Raw genomic sequence first — 12,698 nt, 5'->3', positions numbered from 1 at the left:
AGCCCTCCGGTCCCCCCGAAACCCCGGCCGCTGCCTTGCCGCAGAACAAGGCGCTCTCTCTGCAGCCCTTTGCCTTCAGCTTCCCGCCTGCAACCGCAGCCTGGTCTGTCTGAAGCACCCCGAGAGAGCCCACCCACGGGGACGTGGCAGAGCCTGAGCCTGGCTTGCCGTGGCTTTGCCCGGTCTGAATGACCAGCTGGTTTTGGGGGTGACGGAACGGCGGTGAGATGCCCGGCTGCCGCGGCGAGGCAGGGGGGACTTGGGCACCTCGCTCCCGTTTGCCATCCCTTTAAACCTCTCTGCCTTCACCCCAGGGGATCTGATCCAAAGGGGGAACATCTGATCTCGAGGGGAGCGGAGGCAGCGGGGCCGGCAGACCCTGCCTGCGGCGTGGGGCGTGCGGAGGCTGGGCAGATTTGGGGTGCGGGGCACAGGGCAGCGGCTGGATCTCCACCCCTCCATCCCTCTGGACCCGCTTCCGTCTCAGCAACGCGCTCCCCAGGCAGGACCGGTGAGGATCATTTCAGCTGGATTTTTTTCCTGTTTCCAGGTTTGACTTTGGACACCGGAAGAGGAAGACTTGTTGAATTTTCGTTTTTCAGGGCGTAAATGAAAGCTTAGCTCTAAGGAGACCCCGCAGAGCTCTACAACGCTCCCAGCAGAAATTTGGGACGGGGCTGGGACAGACGTACCCTGGCACGGTTCGGCTGCTGAAGCCTGGCTGCCAGGACCGACCCCCCCGGACAGCTCGGAGACCCTCCGGGCACTCTCGGGCTCAGCCAACGTGTTCGGAGGTGCCGCTGCAACCCCCCGAAAAAGCCCGAGACCCAAACCCCGCAGCTGCAGGGGCAGGAATCGAACCCGATGCTGTACAACTTGCCGAGGCATTCTCTGGAGCGGAGCTTCCCAGGAGAACAGCCGACATTCCCAGCAGCGTTGGACGCCGCTGAGCCCCCCGTGTTTAACACCCTGGGGTGGGGTTCATCGGCGCTGCCCGTGCTCATGGGATGGTTTCTTGGGGAAGGAGACCCGGAGGCACGGACCAGCACCGGCCGTCAGGCAGCCGCAGCGCGGGGCGTGTGCTGGGGGACCCGGCCTGGCGTCTCATTAATTATTACGCCCGACGAGGGCTGTCGTGCAAGCGGTTCGAAGGGGCGGGAGGGCAGCCCAAACCTACCTCCGAAATCGTGCCCTCGTCGCTGCGTGGGGTGAGCACGGCCTGAGCCGCTGCTGAGCGGGGACGGAGGCAGGACCACCTTCCTGGCAAACATACAGCATTTCACGACATGAAATGGTGCTTATGTCTATGCTTGGGTATTTTCTGACGTGTTTCTCAGTCTCGCTTGGATTTCCCCCTCTCTGATTCTTCATTAACTTCGCCTGCTGAAAAGATGAGACTGGAGAGAGGGGGAATCTTGTAGGTGGGGTGTCTTATATATACCTTACATATGCACATCTCCTTTAGGTGGGCATCATATACACACGCTTTATAGAAGCATCCGAGCACAGCTGAGCGCACACCCCTGTCGCGGGTGGAGTGAGCGTGCACTTCACTCATTAGAGAGAAGTAAAAAATAGAGTTTATTGATACAGAGCAGGGAGTTAACAAAGTTCAATGCGACAGTGTTTTAACACGATTCGATGGCGAGGCACACTTGCTTATTTACTGCATAGAGGACAGGGTCAGACAGGACTGCCAGGGAGACCCTCCCGTTGAGTCGGGAGGTTCGGAAGGATCCCCTTGCTTTCTAAACTCCTTCTCAGAGAGGAGTCTGGGTGCGGCTGGATCCAGTCCTAGTCCCAGACTTGGTCAACGGTTTATGTCTAAAGGATTATATGTGCGCACAATCAATCCTTTATATCACTTAGCTAAGATGTCAAAGTTTAGCGTGCTGTTAGTCACTTACCGAGGATCTGTTGCGGCAAGGAATCTCCCAGCCTCGAGGAGTAACCTTGAGAGGCGTCCCTGCTCGAGGGGAGATCCTGGATGCAGCCCGCTGCCGTGCAGGAGAGCTCCAAGGGCCCTGGGGCTGCTCCCTATTTATGGGGGTAAGATGATTGACCCATAGGCATATCTGCATGCTGAGCACAGGTTTTAGTTTCTTCGGTGGGCGCATTGCACAGCAGCCCTAGGCTATTGTGTTATTATCTGTCTCCTGAATCCACTTGGAGCCGATGCAGCCATGGTGACCAGATGCATCCGATGCAGCCATCGTGACCAGATGCATCCGTTACAATCGCCACTGGTGGTGATCACCTGGGCAGGGTTGCAGGAGATAAAGGTCGGGGGCGGGGGAAGCACACCCTCACAACCCCCCTTATTGGGTTACAGAGAGGCACCTTGCAGAACCCAAATCCCAGGGGATTCAGGCGCAGGGGGATGGTGCAGGTACCTGCCCACCCCAGAGAGGCCGAATTTGGGGGGGGGCACGGGCAGGAGGCCGCCGCCGTGCCCGGGGGAGGAGGGCCGGCTGGTCTCAGCCTAGCACACCACCAGTTTTCATGATTTTTCACGTCCCGCTCCGCCGGCTGAGGAGCTGTTGAGCATCCCGCGGGTTTGCAGTGATTTTACAAGCAATTATCTTCCGTCTGGTTTAACCCATACCCTGGGTTTTGTTCAAAACAGGCTGAATGGGTGGCGATTCAACAGCAAGCTGCTGGGAAATTACAGCTTGACTCATACGCGGTAGTCACAAACGAGACCAAATATCTGTGTTTATAGCCAAACAGCCCATTACCCAGGTTTCTTCTGCAAGCACAACGTAATCAAACCCTCTTCTGATCTCTAATGGCCCTGAATCCTCCCGAGCAGCCACACTACGCGAGTGTTCCTGCTTTTGTTATTCCCCAGGTCTAAAACATCGTCCCTGTACTGAAGAGCATCTCAGCTGGCACATGCACCTCAGCGGGGCTGCTCGCAGGGGACAAGCACCTTCAGTCCCAGTAAAAGCACGAAAACCCGCTTCCCCGCACATTTGGGTGCGCAGACAGTCCCGGCCACCGCTGCTTCAACCCAGAGCCGCCTCCGGACCACGGCTACTGCAGGGCTCTCCCAGGAAACAAGCCCACCACTGCCAGATTTGGAGGGCGGCCCAAGGCGAGCAGCAACCAGCTCAGATGCCACTTGCCCCAAACAGCTGCAAACTTGCTTGCCTGGAAAAAGGGATATTTAAGATTTGGTTGCTCTGGTCGCAACTCAGCTCTGGAAAAGCCCCAGGGCGGCACCGGTGCGTCTGCCCACAGGAAGCCACCCGAGAGGAGCCGGTTGCTTCAGCAAACGTTGCTAACCCGGGGAGGTATTCGCTAGATATTTATTTTGCAGCAGCCTGGGGCTGTGATGCCCGCCGTCTGCCTTCCTAAGGCTGAATAAAAGAGCTGCTCCTCACCCCCGTGGCTCCGCGGCCCCTCTTTCCCCGAGCCCGAGCACCACGTACAGCACCCGCCGCCCTTCTGCCGCGGCTCCCGGGGGCTCTGCTGCCAGCCCAAGGACGGGAAAATCCCACGCACGCTCTCAGAAAGCAAACCTTCTCAGAAAAAGCCACGCACGCTCTCAGAAAGCGAACCTGCGGGCGCGACACCGGCCATCGGGCATTTGGGGTGGGAGTCACCCTGACCCAGCGCCGGTGCAACAGGGTCACGGCAGAGCAGGGCACCGATTCGGGCCACCGTCACCTCGCGGAGCAGATGTCCCCACCTAAGCACCGCCCCGGGAGAGTTTGGGGTGCTTGCACCCCAAAAGTGCCGGCTCCTTCCTCGCACGGGGCTGGGAGGACCATTTATCGGCCTGACCGTGCATGGCTTTGCACCCGGGGGACGCGCGGGACGCTTTCCCCCGCTCACCTCTTGTCGTTCACGTTGTGCCCATCATCCATCACGGGCAGGAAGACCCTGCCCGAGGTCCCACAGCGGCGCATCCCCCTTTTGCCGAGTTAATGATTAAAATCGGTCTGATTTTGGAGGTGCTGGCACCCAGGCTATGGCAGGCAGGCCAAGGATGCTCGCCCTCTGCCCCGCCGCCGGGATTAATCATTCACCCGGCAATTGGCGCTACCTCCATATAAACGCCGGGACGGGTTTCCCAGTGCTGCTTTTTGGCAGGAGGAGGGAAACCAGCCCCGACATGAGGGCAGCTCTCGCCCTGCTGCTGCTTTTGGCCACCGCGCATGCCGAGCACCGAGGTAAGGGCATTTATCACGCGCCCGGGGCATTTCTTTCCCCCGGGATGAGGGGGACCAGGCTGGGGTCCGTCAGCTCCGGCGGTTTTCGGTGCCCTCCCCTCTCCCCAGCCCCCTGCCAAATCGCTGGGCAGGAGTCAGAGAGAGGAAAGGGAAGGCGTGGGATGATGTTTGGGTACCCGGGACGCCCCTTTGGGGTGATGCTGGAGGAGCTGGGAGGGGAAGGGGCTGGGCTGGGGTCGGGGGCGGAGGGAGGAGGAGAGGACAGTGTCGCAGGGCCCGGCTTCTTCCCTTTGCAAGGGAAAATGAGATTTTCTGACCCCCTTCACAAGCACCGTTGCGCTGTAAACCCCACCCCTCGGATGGCAACGGTGCTCCGTGCCACCCCTTGCTGCCTTCGCAGCTCCCCAGGCAATCATCCGCCTGCCAAAAACCCCCTCGAAACTTACTTCTCCCATACTGCTTTATGAAAATGGGAAGACATGCAACAAGTTGGCGCTTACAGCGGGACCGACGGCCGCTGTTCCTGCAAGGAAAGAGAATTGCCTTTTACCACGGCTCCCCCTTTTTTCCCCGGTGCTACCAGCCTTGCACGAGTCCCCTCGCCCTTTCGTTCCCACCGAAGCAATGTGACCTTCAGTGTGACGGCGCATAACCCCTCGGTTTTGGGGAGATGACCCCGCTCCGCACTGTAATACCAGTAAATACTGGTATCAGTATTTACCCTGCCGATACCAAAGTCTAACCGATGCGGTTTGGAGCAAAAATCGATAGCATTTTTCCAGGGATGAGAGAGTGGCCGGGGATGTCTTCACTGCTGGGTGCTCCTGACCTCCACGGTCCTGTCTCCAGAGCCCCCAGCCCTTACGGTCTCCAAACCCTGCCAGAAAAACCACCGCCACGCTTTTCGAACGCGCGGAGATGTCCATTTGGACGCAGGGGGTGAAGGCACCGCATGTTTCACCTATAGCTGTTTGGTTTTCCCCCTGCCCCTTGCTCGGGCTGCAGAGCCAGAGCAGCAGCCTGGGTGCCAGCGGTGCTTGGCCGAGACCGGCCGCACAGCCGCGGCCTTTGCCGGTCTGCGGCACCCTGCCAGCATCTCCCCAGGGACTACCACCGAGTCCGACTTGAGGAAAGAAGCAACTGCCTGAAAAAACAGCAATCCTCAAGTGAATAAAGCAAGAGCCCCGCAGCCTTTGGACCGCGTTTTGTGGCGGCGTGGCATCCCTCGTTGCCACGCCGGGGAGGGAAGCGGAAAGCGAGGGCAAAATAGGGGGTCAAGTGGGAACAGGCTGTTCCCCAAATGGTCATTTTCCCCGGCAAAAAGCAGAAGACCCGAGTTATTTTCCATAGCAGACTCAATTAAGCAGAGCCATGCTGCTTTGGGGTGTTTTTTTTCTGCAAAGAGAGAGGTTGCTGGAAACGAGCTCTATTGCCACCCAAAGAGAAGGGCGCAGGAGCCGGTACCCATCGCAGGGGAAAGCAAAGCTGGCATTTTCCCAAACCCCAGCCCCAGCAGACGCAGGCTCGCCGGGTCCTGGCTCCCCAGCCACCACCCAGGCTGCACCCGAGCGAGCCAAGGCACAAATCCCGCTCACAAATTGTCCTTTTTCTGCACTTACAGGTAAAGATTATGTCCGGGACAAAGTCTGCCAGGAGTTCAAGACCCTGGGGAAGGAGAACTTCCGAACCCTGTAGGTACCTGCTGCTGCATTTGTCCTCCCAGGACGCTCAGCACCTAAGCCAAGACCAAAAAAAATTAAATAAAAATGATCTTAGAAAGGGGAAGATTTATTCACTCCCTCCGCATGAGGACTCTGATTGCTCTTAGCAGGAGAAAAACTTGCTTCGTTGTTGAACCCCTCAAAACCAATTAGGTGCCTAAATAATTAGGAACTCTGAAAGCTGGCACAGGATCCCCTGGAAAGGGCAGCTCCCAGCCTGAGACCCGCTCCCGGTCTTGCCCGGCTGTTTTCCAAGGAATACGCTGCCATTTCGTGCAGTGCCACTGCTCCTCTCCAGCTGACAGCGTCAAACCCCGTTTTGGCAGAATGATGCTGCAATGTGATTTTTTAAGAGAGAGAAACATGCCGGCAGCTCATCCTCTCCTTGCTCCCCGCTCCCAGGACCATTATCGCCAACAGCAGGAAATTCTCCAACGCCACCTTCGAGGAGATCACCCACCTCGTCCGTGAACTCCTCTCCCTGGCCGAAACCTGCTGCGCCGAAGGTGCCGACCCCTCCTGCTACGATGCCGGGGTGAGGCTGACCGAACCCAGGCGACGGACCCCGAAACCGGGGGCGGGGGGACGGGCTGGGATGACCCCCGGCACGTAACCTCCCCTCCCTCCCGCAGTCCTCAGCTCTGTCGGCCAAGTCCTGCAGCGGGGGCTCGCCCTTCCCGGCGCACGCCGGCACGGCCGGCTGCTGCGCCCAGGAGGGGCTGGAGCAGAAGCTGTGCCTGGCCGCCCTGCGGCACCCGCCCCAGCAGCTGCCCCGCTACCTCCAGCCCTCCGACGAAGAGCTGTGCCAGGCCTTCGAGAAGGACCCCAAGGACTTTGCGGACAGGTAAGCCGGGCTGGGGACGGCACTCGGTCTCGCCGATAACGGCCGGCGGAGCCCCGGTGCGCGCTGGCGCCGGCCGACGTCCGGGCGCCCACCAAGCAAACCTCTCCCGGTCTCGCCCCTCTGTCGTCGCTGCCGCGGCTCTGGGTGGCTGTGGGGCTACCAGTGCATCGGAGTAAAAGGTCGGGGCGTCCTGCACTTGCACAGGCGCCCGGAACAGGATTTTACCCGAGGGATGAGGGAGGCCATCGCCCGCACGAGTGGCTGGAGAGGGGCCTCCAGCCCACTCGATGGCTTGCTGCAATCAGCCGGCAGCACGGGGTGGTACCTGGAGAGGGCTCCCATCCCTGGACAGCCCTAACGCCCCCAAAACCCCGCATCTCCTGCACCCGAGCACCCGATCCCGGGGTGCCGGCTCTCCTCAGCCCGCCTCTGCCGCAGGTTTCTGCACGATTACGCCAGCAGCTACGGCCAGGCACCCCTGCCCGTGCTCCTGGCCTCCACCAGGACCTTCCTCTCCATGGTCTCCACCTGCTGCATCTCCCCCGCGCCCACCGTCTGCTTCCTGAAGGAGGTGAGGCCCTTCGGACCGCCGGGCTCGTCCCCATCCCTGCTCCCCGGTCAGCCGGGCGAGCACCGTGCCGACGGCCCGAGGAGAGGTGGCTGGGAGAGGCTTGCACTTCCCTCGGAGGACACCTCCATCTTCTTTTTGTGGCAGAAACTGGAAAGGAAAACCCTCTCCCTCCTCACCCTGCTGTCAAACCGGGTATGCTCCCGCCTCACGGCGTACGGGAAGGACAAAGTCACCTTCAGGTAAATGGGGGAAACGGCCTTTTTCTCTCCTTGAGCGCGGGTCAGGCTGGGAGCCCGTGCCTATTTCAAGCTGCGGATCCTGTTCGCGGGCAGCGTTCACGAAGGCAAATTTTAATTAAGCTGTAAAAACAAGCACGCTGTAGCATCCCGCGGAAACGCTCTGCGCGTAGCGGAGGCACAGGGCGAGCCCCGTGGCTCCCCATCACCTCCCTCCCGCACCTCTACGAGGCGAAAGCCCTGCTTGGAGCCGTTCACGGGGGACCGGGGAGCCGAGCTCCCTAAGCCCCTCGTACGCCTTGCGCCTGCCCAGCTACCTCGCCTCGCTTGCCCAGAAGATGCCCGGCGCTTCCTTCGAGGACCTTTTCCCCCTGGCAGAAGACGCTGCCGAGGTGTTTTCCCAGTGCTGCGACGTGGTGGCCGAGGACTGCATGCAGAAGAAGGTAGGGGAGCCGGGAGCTCACCCCAAAGCCACCTCCCGAGTCACAGCAGGGGCTTAGGGAGCGAACCCCGTCACGGTGAGGGGGTCTGCAGCCTCGCCAGCATGCCGAGCCCCACGGCCCCTCTGCTCCCCTCTCTGCAGTTATCGGAGCACACGGCCAGAGCCTGCAGCGCGCTGTCGGCCCGAGACAAAAGGTTCGCCGACTGCTGCGAGGGGAAGAACCTCATGCAAAACTATTTCTGCATCTTGGCCTTGCCACGGGCGCCCGCCCCCAAACTGCCGGAGGCGCAGAAGCCGACGAACGAGCAGCTGTGCGGCGAGGAGGGGGCTCGCCACACCGAGAGGTGAGCACCAAGAGGTGCTCCTTGTCCCCTTCGCGGTATGGTTGGAGCGCTATTAGGATAACCGGGGGAGCATCCTCTCTGCCCTCGAGGGCATCGCCCCCGGCGGCTGCACACAGATGCGAAAAGCAGCCCCCATCCCACGCTGAGCAGCACCGGTAATAAAAAACTCACACGGCGACTCCTTTTCCCCGCTCCAGGTACCTGTTTGAGCTGGCGCGGAGGCACACCAGCGTCCCCGACGCCTTCCTCGGCAAGCTGTACGATGCCTCCGAAAAAGTCAGGGGGGAGTGCTGCTCCGCCAAGGACGCTTCCGCCTGCCTGGACAGCAAGGTGAGCGGCGGGGACGGCTCTGTGGGCCCACCCTGCTCTCCCCCCCCACCCTGCATCCCTCCAACCCCCCAGAAGCTTTTCCCAGCCGGGTTACAGCCATTCTCTGCCACCCAGCGCCGGCAGATGGGAGAAGAGCTGCCCCCCTTCCTGGAAAAGGCCAACCAGCTCTGCGGGCAGTACACCGAGTTAAATTTCCTTGACTTCAAGAAGAGGTAAGCCTTTGCTCCTCCCTGGCAGAACTGGATTAACGGATGCAATCAAAATTTGGCCCAAATTTTGAGGGTGCACGAACGGAGCCGGTTGCTTCGAGCCTAAATAGCAGCGAAATACGGGGAAGCACGTAACACAACCCTTGCAGGGCGTCCAGCCCTGCTCCCCCTGCCGTCCCTGACAGTGCCGGGTGGGTATTTATCCCCATTATCCCCATTACCCCACGCCGCAGGCTGCGGGAGAGCTTGGTGCAGACGATGCCAGGGGCCAGCCCCGAGCTGCTGGGGCAGCTGGTGGAGCAGCGAGCCGACTTCGCCTCCACTTGCTGCCCCCCCAACTCGCCCCCCCTCTACTGCGCCGCCAAGGTAAAGCCAGGGCCCCCCACCGCCCCGCGCCGCGCCGGCGGCCAGCCCCCACGCCCGGGGCTGCCCCTCGGCTCTATCCCCTCTTCCGCAGGTGAGCTCGGAGCTGGGAGAGGCGTGCGAGGGGGGCTCCTGCCTGCTGGGCTAGGTGCCCGGAGGTGAGCGGCTTGGCTAGGGCGGGGGTCCGGCACGCCGGGATGGGGGTCTGGCACACCAGGATGGGGGTCTGGCACGCCAGCATCGCGGACCGCTTCTCTGGTCATGCGCGGATGGAGGGGGGAGTTATGGGGCTGGGTAAAGGGGTCACGGCCATGCACCGGGGCTGAGCTCTGCGGGGCACGCAGGGAAGCAGGATGGCGAAAGGGAGCACGAGGGAACTGGGCTGGAGGACGCCCGGCGGACGGCTGCTTTTCCTTGCACCGGGAGAGGAAGGTGCCACCGAGCCTGCGGCTCCCTGCCACCCGTCGGCAGCACCACCGGTTTATTCCTGCAGCCGCAATAAAGACTTCAAAAAGCATCCTTGCTGCTGCTGGAAAGGCTTTCTGCAGCCCCGGGGCGGCGGGGAGGGCTGGAAGGGGCATGGCCCTGGCTCTGCCGGCAGCAGGAGGGAGAGGTCCCAGCTGTAGTCCTGGGAGCTAATGGTCTAAAAAATTAAGCAAGAACACCGAAAGCACTCGTCAAGTGTCCCCAAAGATGGCTCCGTGGGTATTTGGATATTCAGCTAGCTGGAGGCACGAGCCCATCACCCGAGATGGGGCCTCTGGGCAGCCCCAGCTTCCCTGCTGCGTACCCCAAGCCCCGCTCCCCTGCCTGTATGAGACCCTTGCAGCCTCCCCGCCTGCCCGCCCGCCCGCCGAGCTCAGCCCTGCCAAGCATCAGCTGAGTTTGGGGGTGCTGGGGGCAAAGCGGCCCTGGGTTGGGAGACAGGAGGATGGCAAACCCAGCCGGAAAATGATGGGAAAATCCCCCCAGCCCAAATTTGGCAGTTTTTTGCAGGAGAACAAGATCTAAATACACCGAGGAAAGCAGATAGCGATACCTCGGCACGCAGAGCTGTGCCGTGCAAAGGTACACCAGTGAATTAAAACAGCCTGCGCCGTAGCAATAAAACAGTGATGAGCTAAAGCGATGGTCAAAGGAAAGCAATAAATGCAATAAAGGGCTACAAAAGGAGCAATGGCCTCACCGACAGGGCAGAGGGACTCCACCCGAAAAGGGAAAACTCTGCAAGGGGCAGAGGATTAATGGGCAGAATCGGGGGAAATCAATTGAAAGCTCATTAGGGCCCCAGGTAATTACTTTGCAGACAGCGTGAGCAGTCAAGAGTTGCCACGCTCCCCAGACCCGACCTTAAGCGAAAAGAAGAGGAAACCCCTGCTCGTGTCGGTCCCTCTCCGTACCGGAGGGCATCAGTAGCCCCGGCTCTCTGCTCGGTTTCCCCACCGCGCGAGCAGGGAGATGGGCTTGGCTGGCACCGTGGTGCGGGGTGGAGCGGGGATGGTGCCCTGGGCTGCAGGCAGGACGGTCCCTGCCGGAATCCCTCCGGCAGCCGCAACGCCGACCGCCTCACCTCCGGAAAGACGGGGGGATCAGCAAAGACCGTCCTCCTCCCTCCCCGGCTGGCAGCCTGGGTGCTGACGGTGCTCCAGAGCCGCCGTCGTTGCTCACACTGTTTCCTAGCAGAGACATCATCCGGGCCCCCGCCTTTGGCCGCGGTTATCCTTGCTAGCAAAGTTACCCAAGGACCGCGCAACCCCTGTGCTCCGGGGTCGCCGAGACCCCCAAACCCTGCTAGAAACAGAGCGGGGCCACGCTCGGGTGCTGCCTGCGTTTTGAGCGGGGCAGGGCTGGCAGCTCGTGCCGCGGGCAGCAGCAGCCGGGACAGGCAGACCCGGGGAGCAGCAGCAGCAGCATCTCCTCAGGGGGTGCAAGGGGGAAGGAGCCTCACCCCATAGAGCCTGCACAGGGTGGCGAGACCTTATTCTTTTGGGACAGAACTAGAAAGAAAGGATAACTTGCTTCTTTTTTTTTATTATTACGTTTTTTTGCACAAGGCAGGTGTTACTGGGCAAGACAAACACCCTTTCTCTGCATCAGCATCCAGATGTGGGACACGCTCTCAAAGCGCACGGCAGTTATCGCTAACCCTGTTGCATTGTAGCAGCAAAAACACAGACACAGACACCAGTTCCACCACCCCCACAGTGTGACATCGTGCTTTTGGCATTTGTTTTCCAAAATAATTAACAGGTGGTTTTTTCCCTCTTCTGTTGGGGTGAGAGACCCCCACCTCATTCACATACTTGGCGTCGCCGGCAAATTCTCTCACGTCCCCTGGTACACCGATATGTATGTAGGATATCAATATGTACGTAGGTATGTTTCCATCTCAGCTTCTTGCTGCAGGTTGCACCCAAGGCAGCGGCTCTGGGCACCAACCGTGGTCACCACCACACACCCAGGTCCTGGCCGGACAGAGGGCTCCATCCCACCGCTCCCGTAAAAGCGGTTTAGTCTCTGTCAGGCACAAGGTGTCAGTGACCGCCTGAGCTTTCGCTCCCCTCCAGCATCATGGTTGCATCCGTCAAATTCAGGATGCACATGGTAAGGGCTAACAATTGCAGCGACCTTCTGGGTTTCCAAGAAAAATTGGAGAAATACAGTTAAATAAGCCAAGAACATCTCCTGTGCGCCTGTTTCTCGGAAATGTGCCCATAGAGGTTAAAAAAAAAAAAAGAAAAAGAAAATAGAACAGCAGCGCTTATTATCATCGCAGCTTTCCAGGCGAGAAGCGCGCACTGCGATACCCCAAGGGTATTTGCTAATGCCGAAAGCCTGGGCACGCCGGAGAGAGCAGAAAGCCAAGCCCAGGCTCTCTCCGGAGCAGCCTGCGTCACTCACCCCTTCACACCCGGAGCATAAAACTTCTGGCAAGGGGTGTGCTCTACATGTTTTTGGGAATAGGCATCGCTTGCTGCTGTGGTGTCCCATCCTCTTGGCTATCAGGGGCTTCAAAATCCTGAAGCCCTGCTGGCAAAGCTAGGAAAAAAAAAATAAATAAAAGGAAAGCCCAGGGTGTCTCCTGGGACCACGAGCAGTCTCAGCAGGCACAAAACGCCATGAAATGTCCCATCTCCATCCGCACACCGGCGCGGTGGCCGGGCAGGGCTTTGGCCCTCGGCTCCCCAGCCCTTGGCACGGGGCTGGCCTGCCGAAACCCACCCACGCCTGATGCGTTTTGACTCTAAAAGCTCGTGAGAGAACGCTGCCTACCTTGGCAGCAGGCTTTGGGCAGCGACGGGCGTGCTCTGCCCTCTGTATTTGTTTACCGAGCGTGTTTATTAGCGTTGGTGTTTGGGCTCCCGTTAGCTTTAATTACGTATGGGAAAGCCCAGTTCTGCTGCGTCTTCCTCCCTGCTGAGCAATCAGGCAAGCGATCGCATCCCTTACTAACGATTTC

The 12,698-nt window shown here is 60.0% G+C and overlaps 1 protein-coding gene across 1 annotated transcript; it reads left to right on the top strand.

Moving 5' to 3' along the window:
- The first annotated feature begins 4,120 nt into the window (after nt 1–4,120).
- On the top strand, nt 4,121–9,386 carry GC (GC vitamin D binding protein). The gene is made up of 12 exons (XM_072863420.1): nt 4,121–4,178; nt 5,800–5,869; nt 6,302–6,434; nt 6,532–6,743; nt 7,182–7,314; nt 7,459–7,553; nt 7,864–7,993; nt 8,134–8,336; nt 8,534–8,666; nt 8,781–8,878; nt 9,109–9,241; nt 9,333–9,386. Exons 1-12 carry the CDS (start codon nt 4,121–4,123, stop codon nt 9,384–9,386), a joined length of 1,452 nt encoding a protein of 483 aa, XP_072719521.1.
- The last annotated feature ends 3,312 nt before the right edge of the window (nt 9,387–12,698 follow it).

Source organism: Ciconia boyciana, chromosome 5 (assembly GCF_034638445.1).
Source record: "Ciconia boyciana chromosome 5, ASM3463844v1, whole genome shotgun sequence".
Classification (NCBI taxonomy): Eukaryota; Metazoa; Chordata; class Aves; order Ciconiiformes; family Ciconiidae; genus Ciconia; species Ciconia boyciana.
The sequence above is the reverse complement of the archived record's forward strand: the minus strand, read 5'-3'. Positions and strand labels throughout refer to the sequence as shown.

Excerpts from the sequence above, each read along its gene's own strand:
- GC (XM_072863420.1), top strand. The coding sequence starts at position 4,121 with ATGAGGGCAGCTCTCGCCCTGCTGCTGCTTTTGGCCACCGCGCATGCC. Across the intron at positions 6,744-7,181 it reads CCCAAGGACTTTGCGGACAG|GTTTCTGCACGATTACGCCA; the intron begins GTAAGCCGGGCT and ends CCTCTGCCGCAG. Across the intron at positions 7,315-7,458 it reads CCGTCTGCTTCCTGAAGGAG|AAACTGGAAAGGAAAACCCT; the intron begins GTGAGGCCCTTC and ends TTTTTGTGGCAG.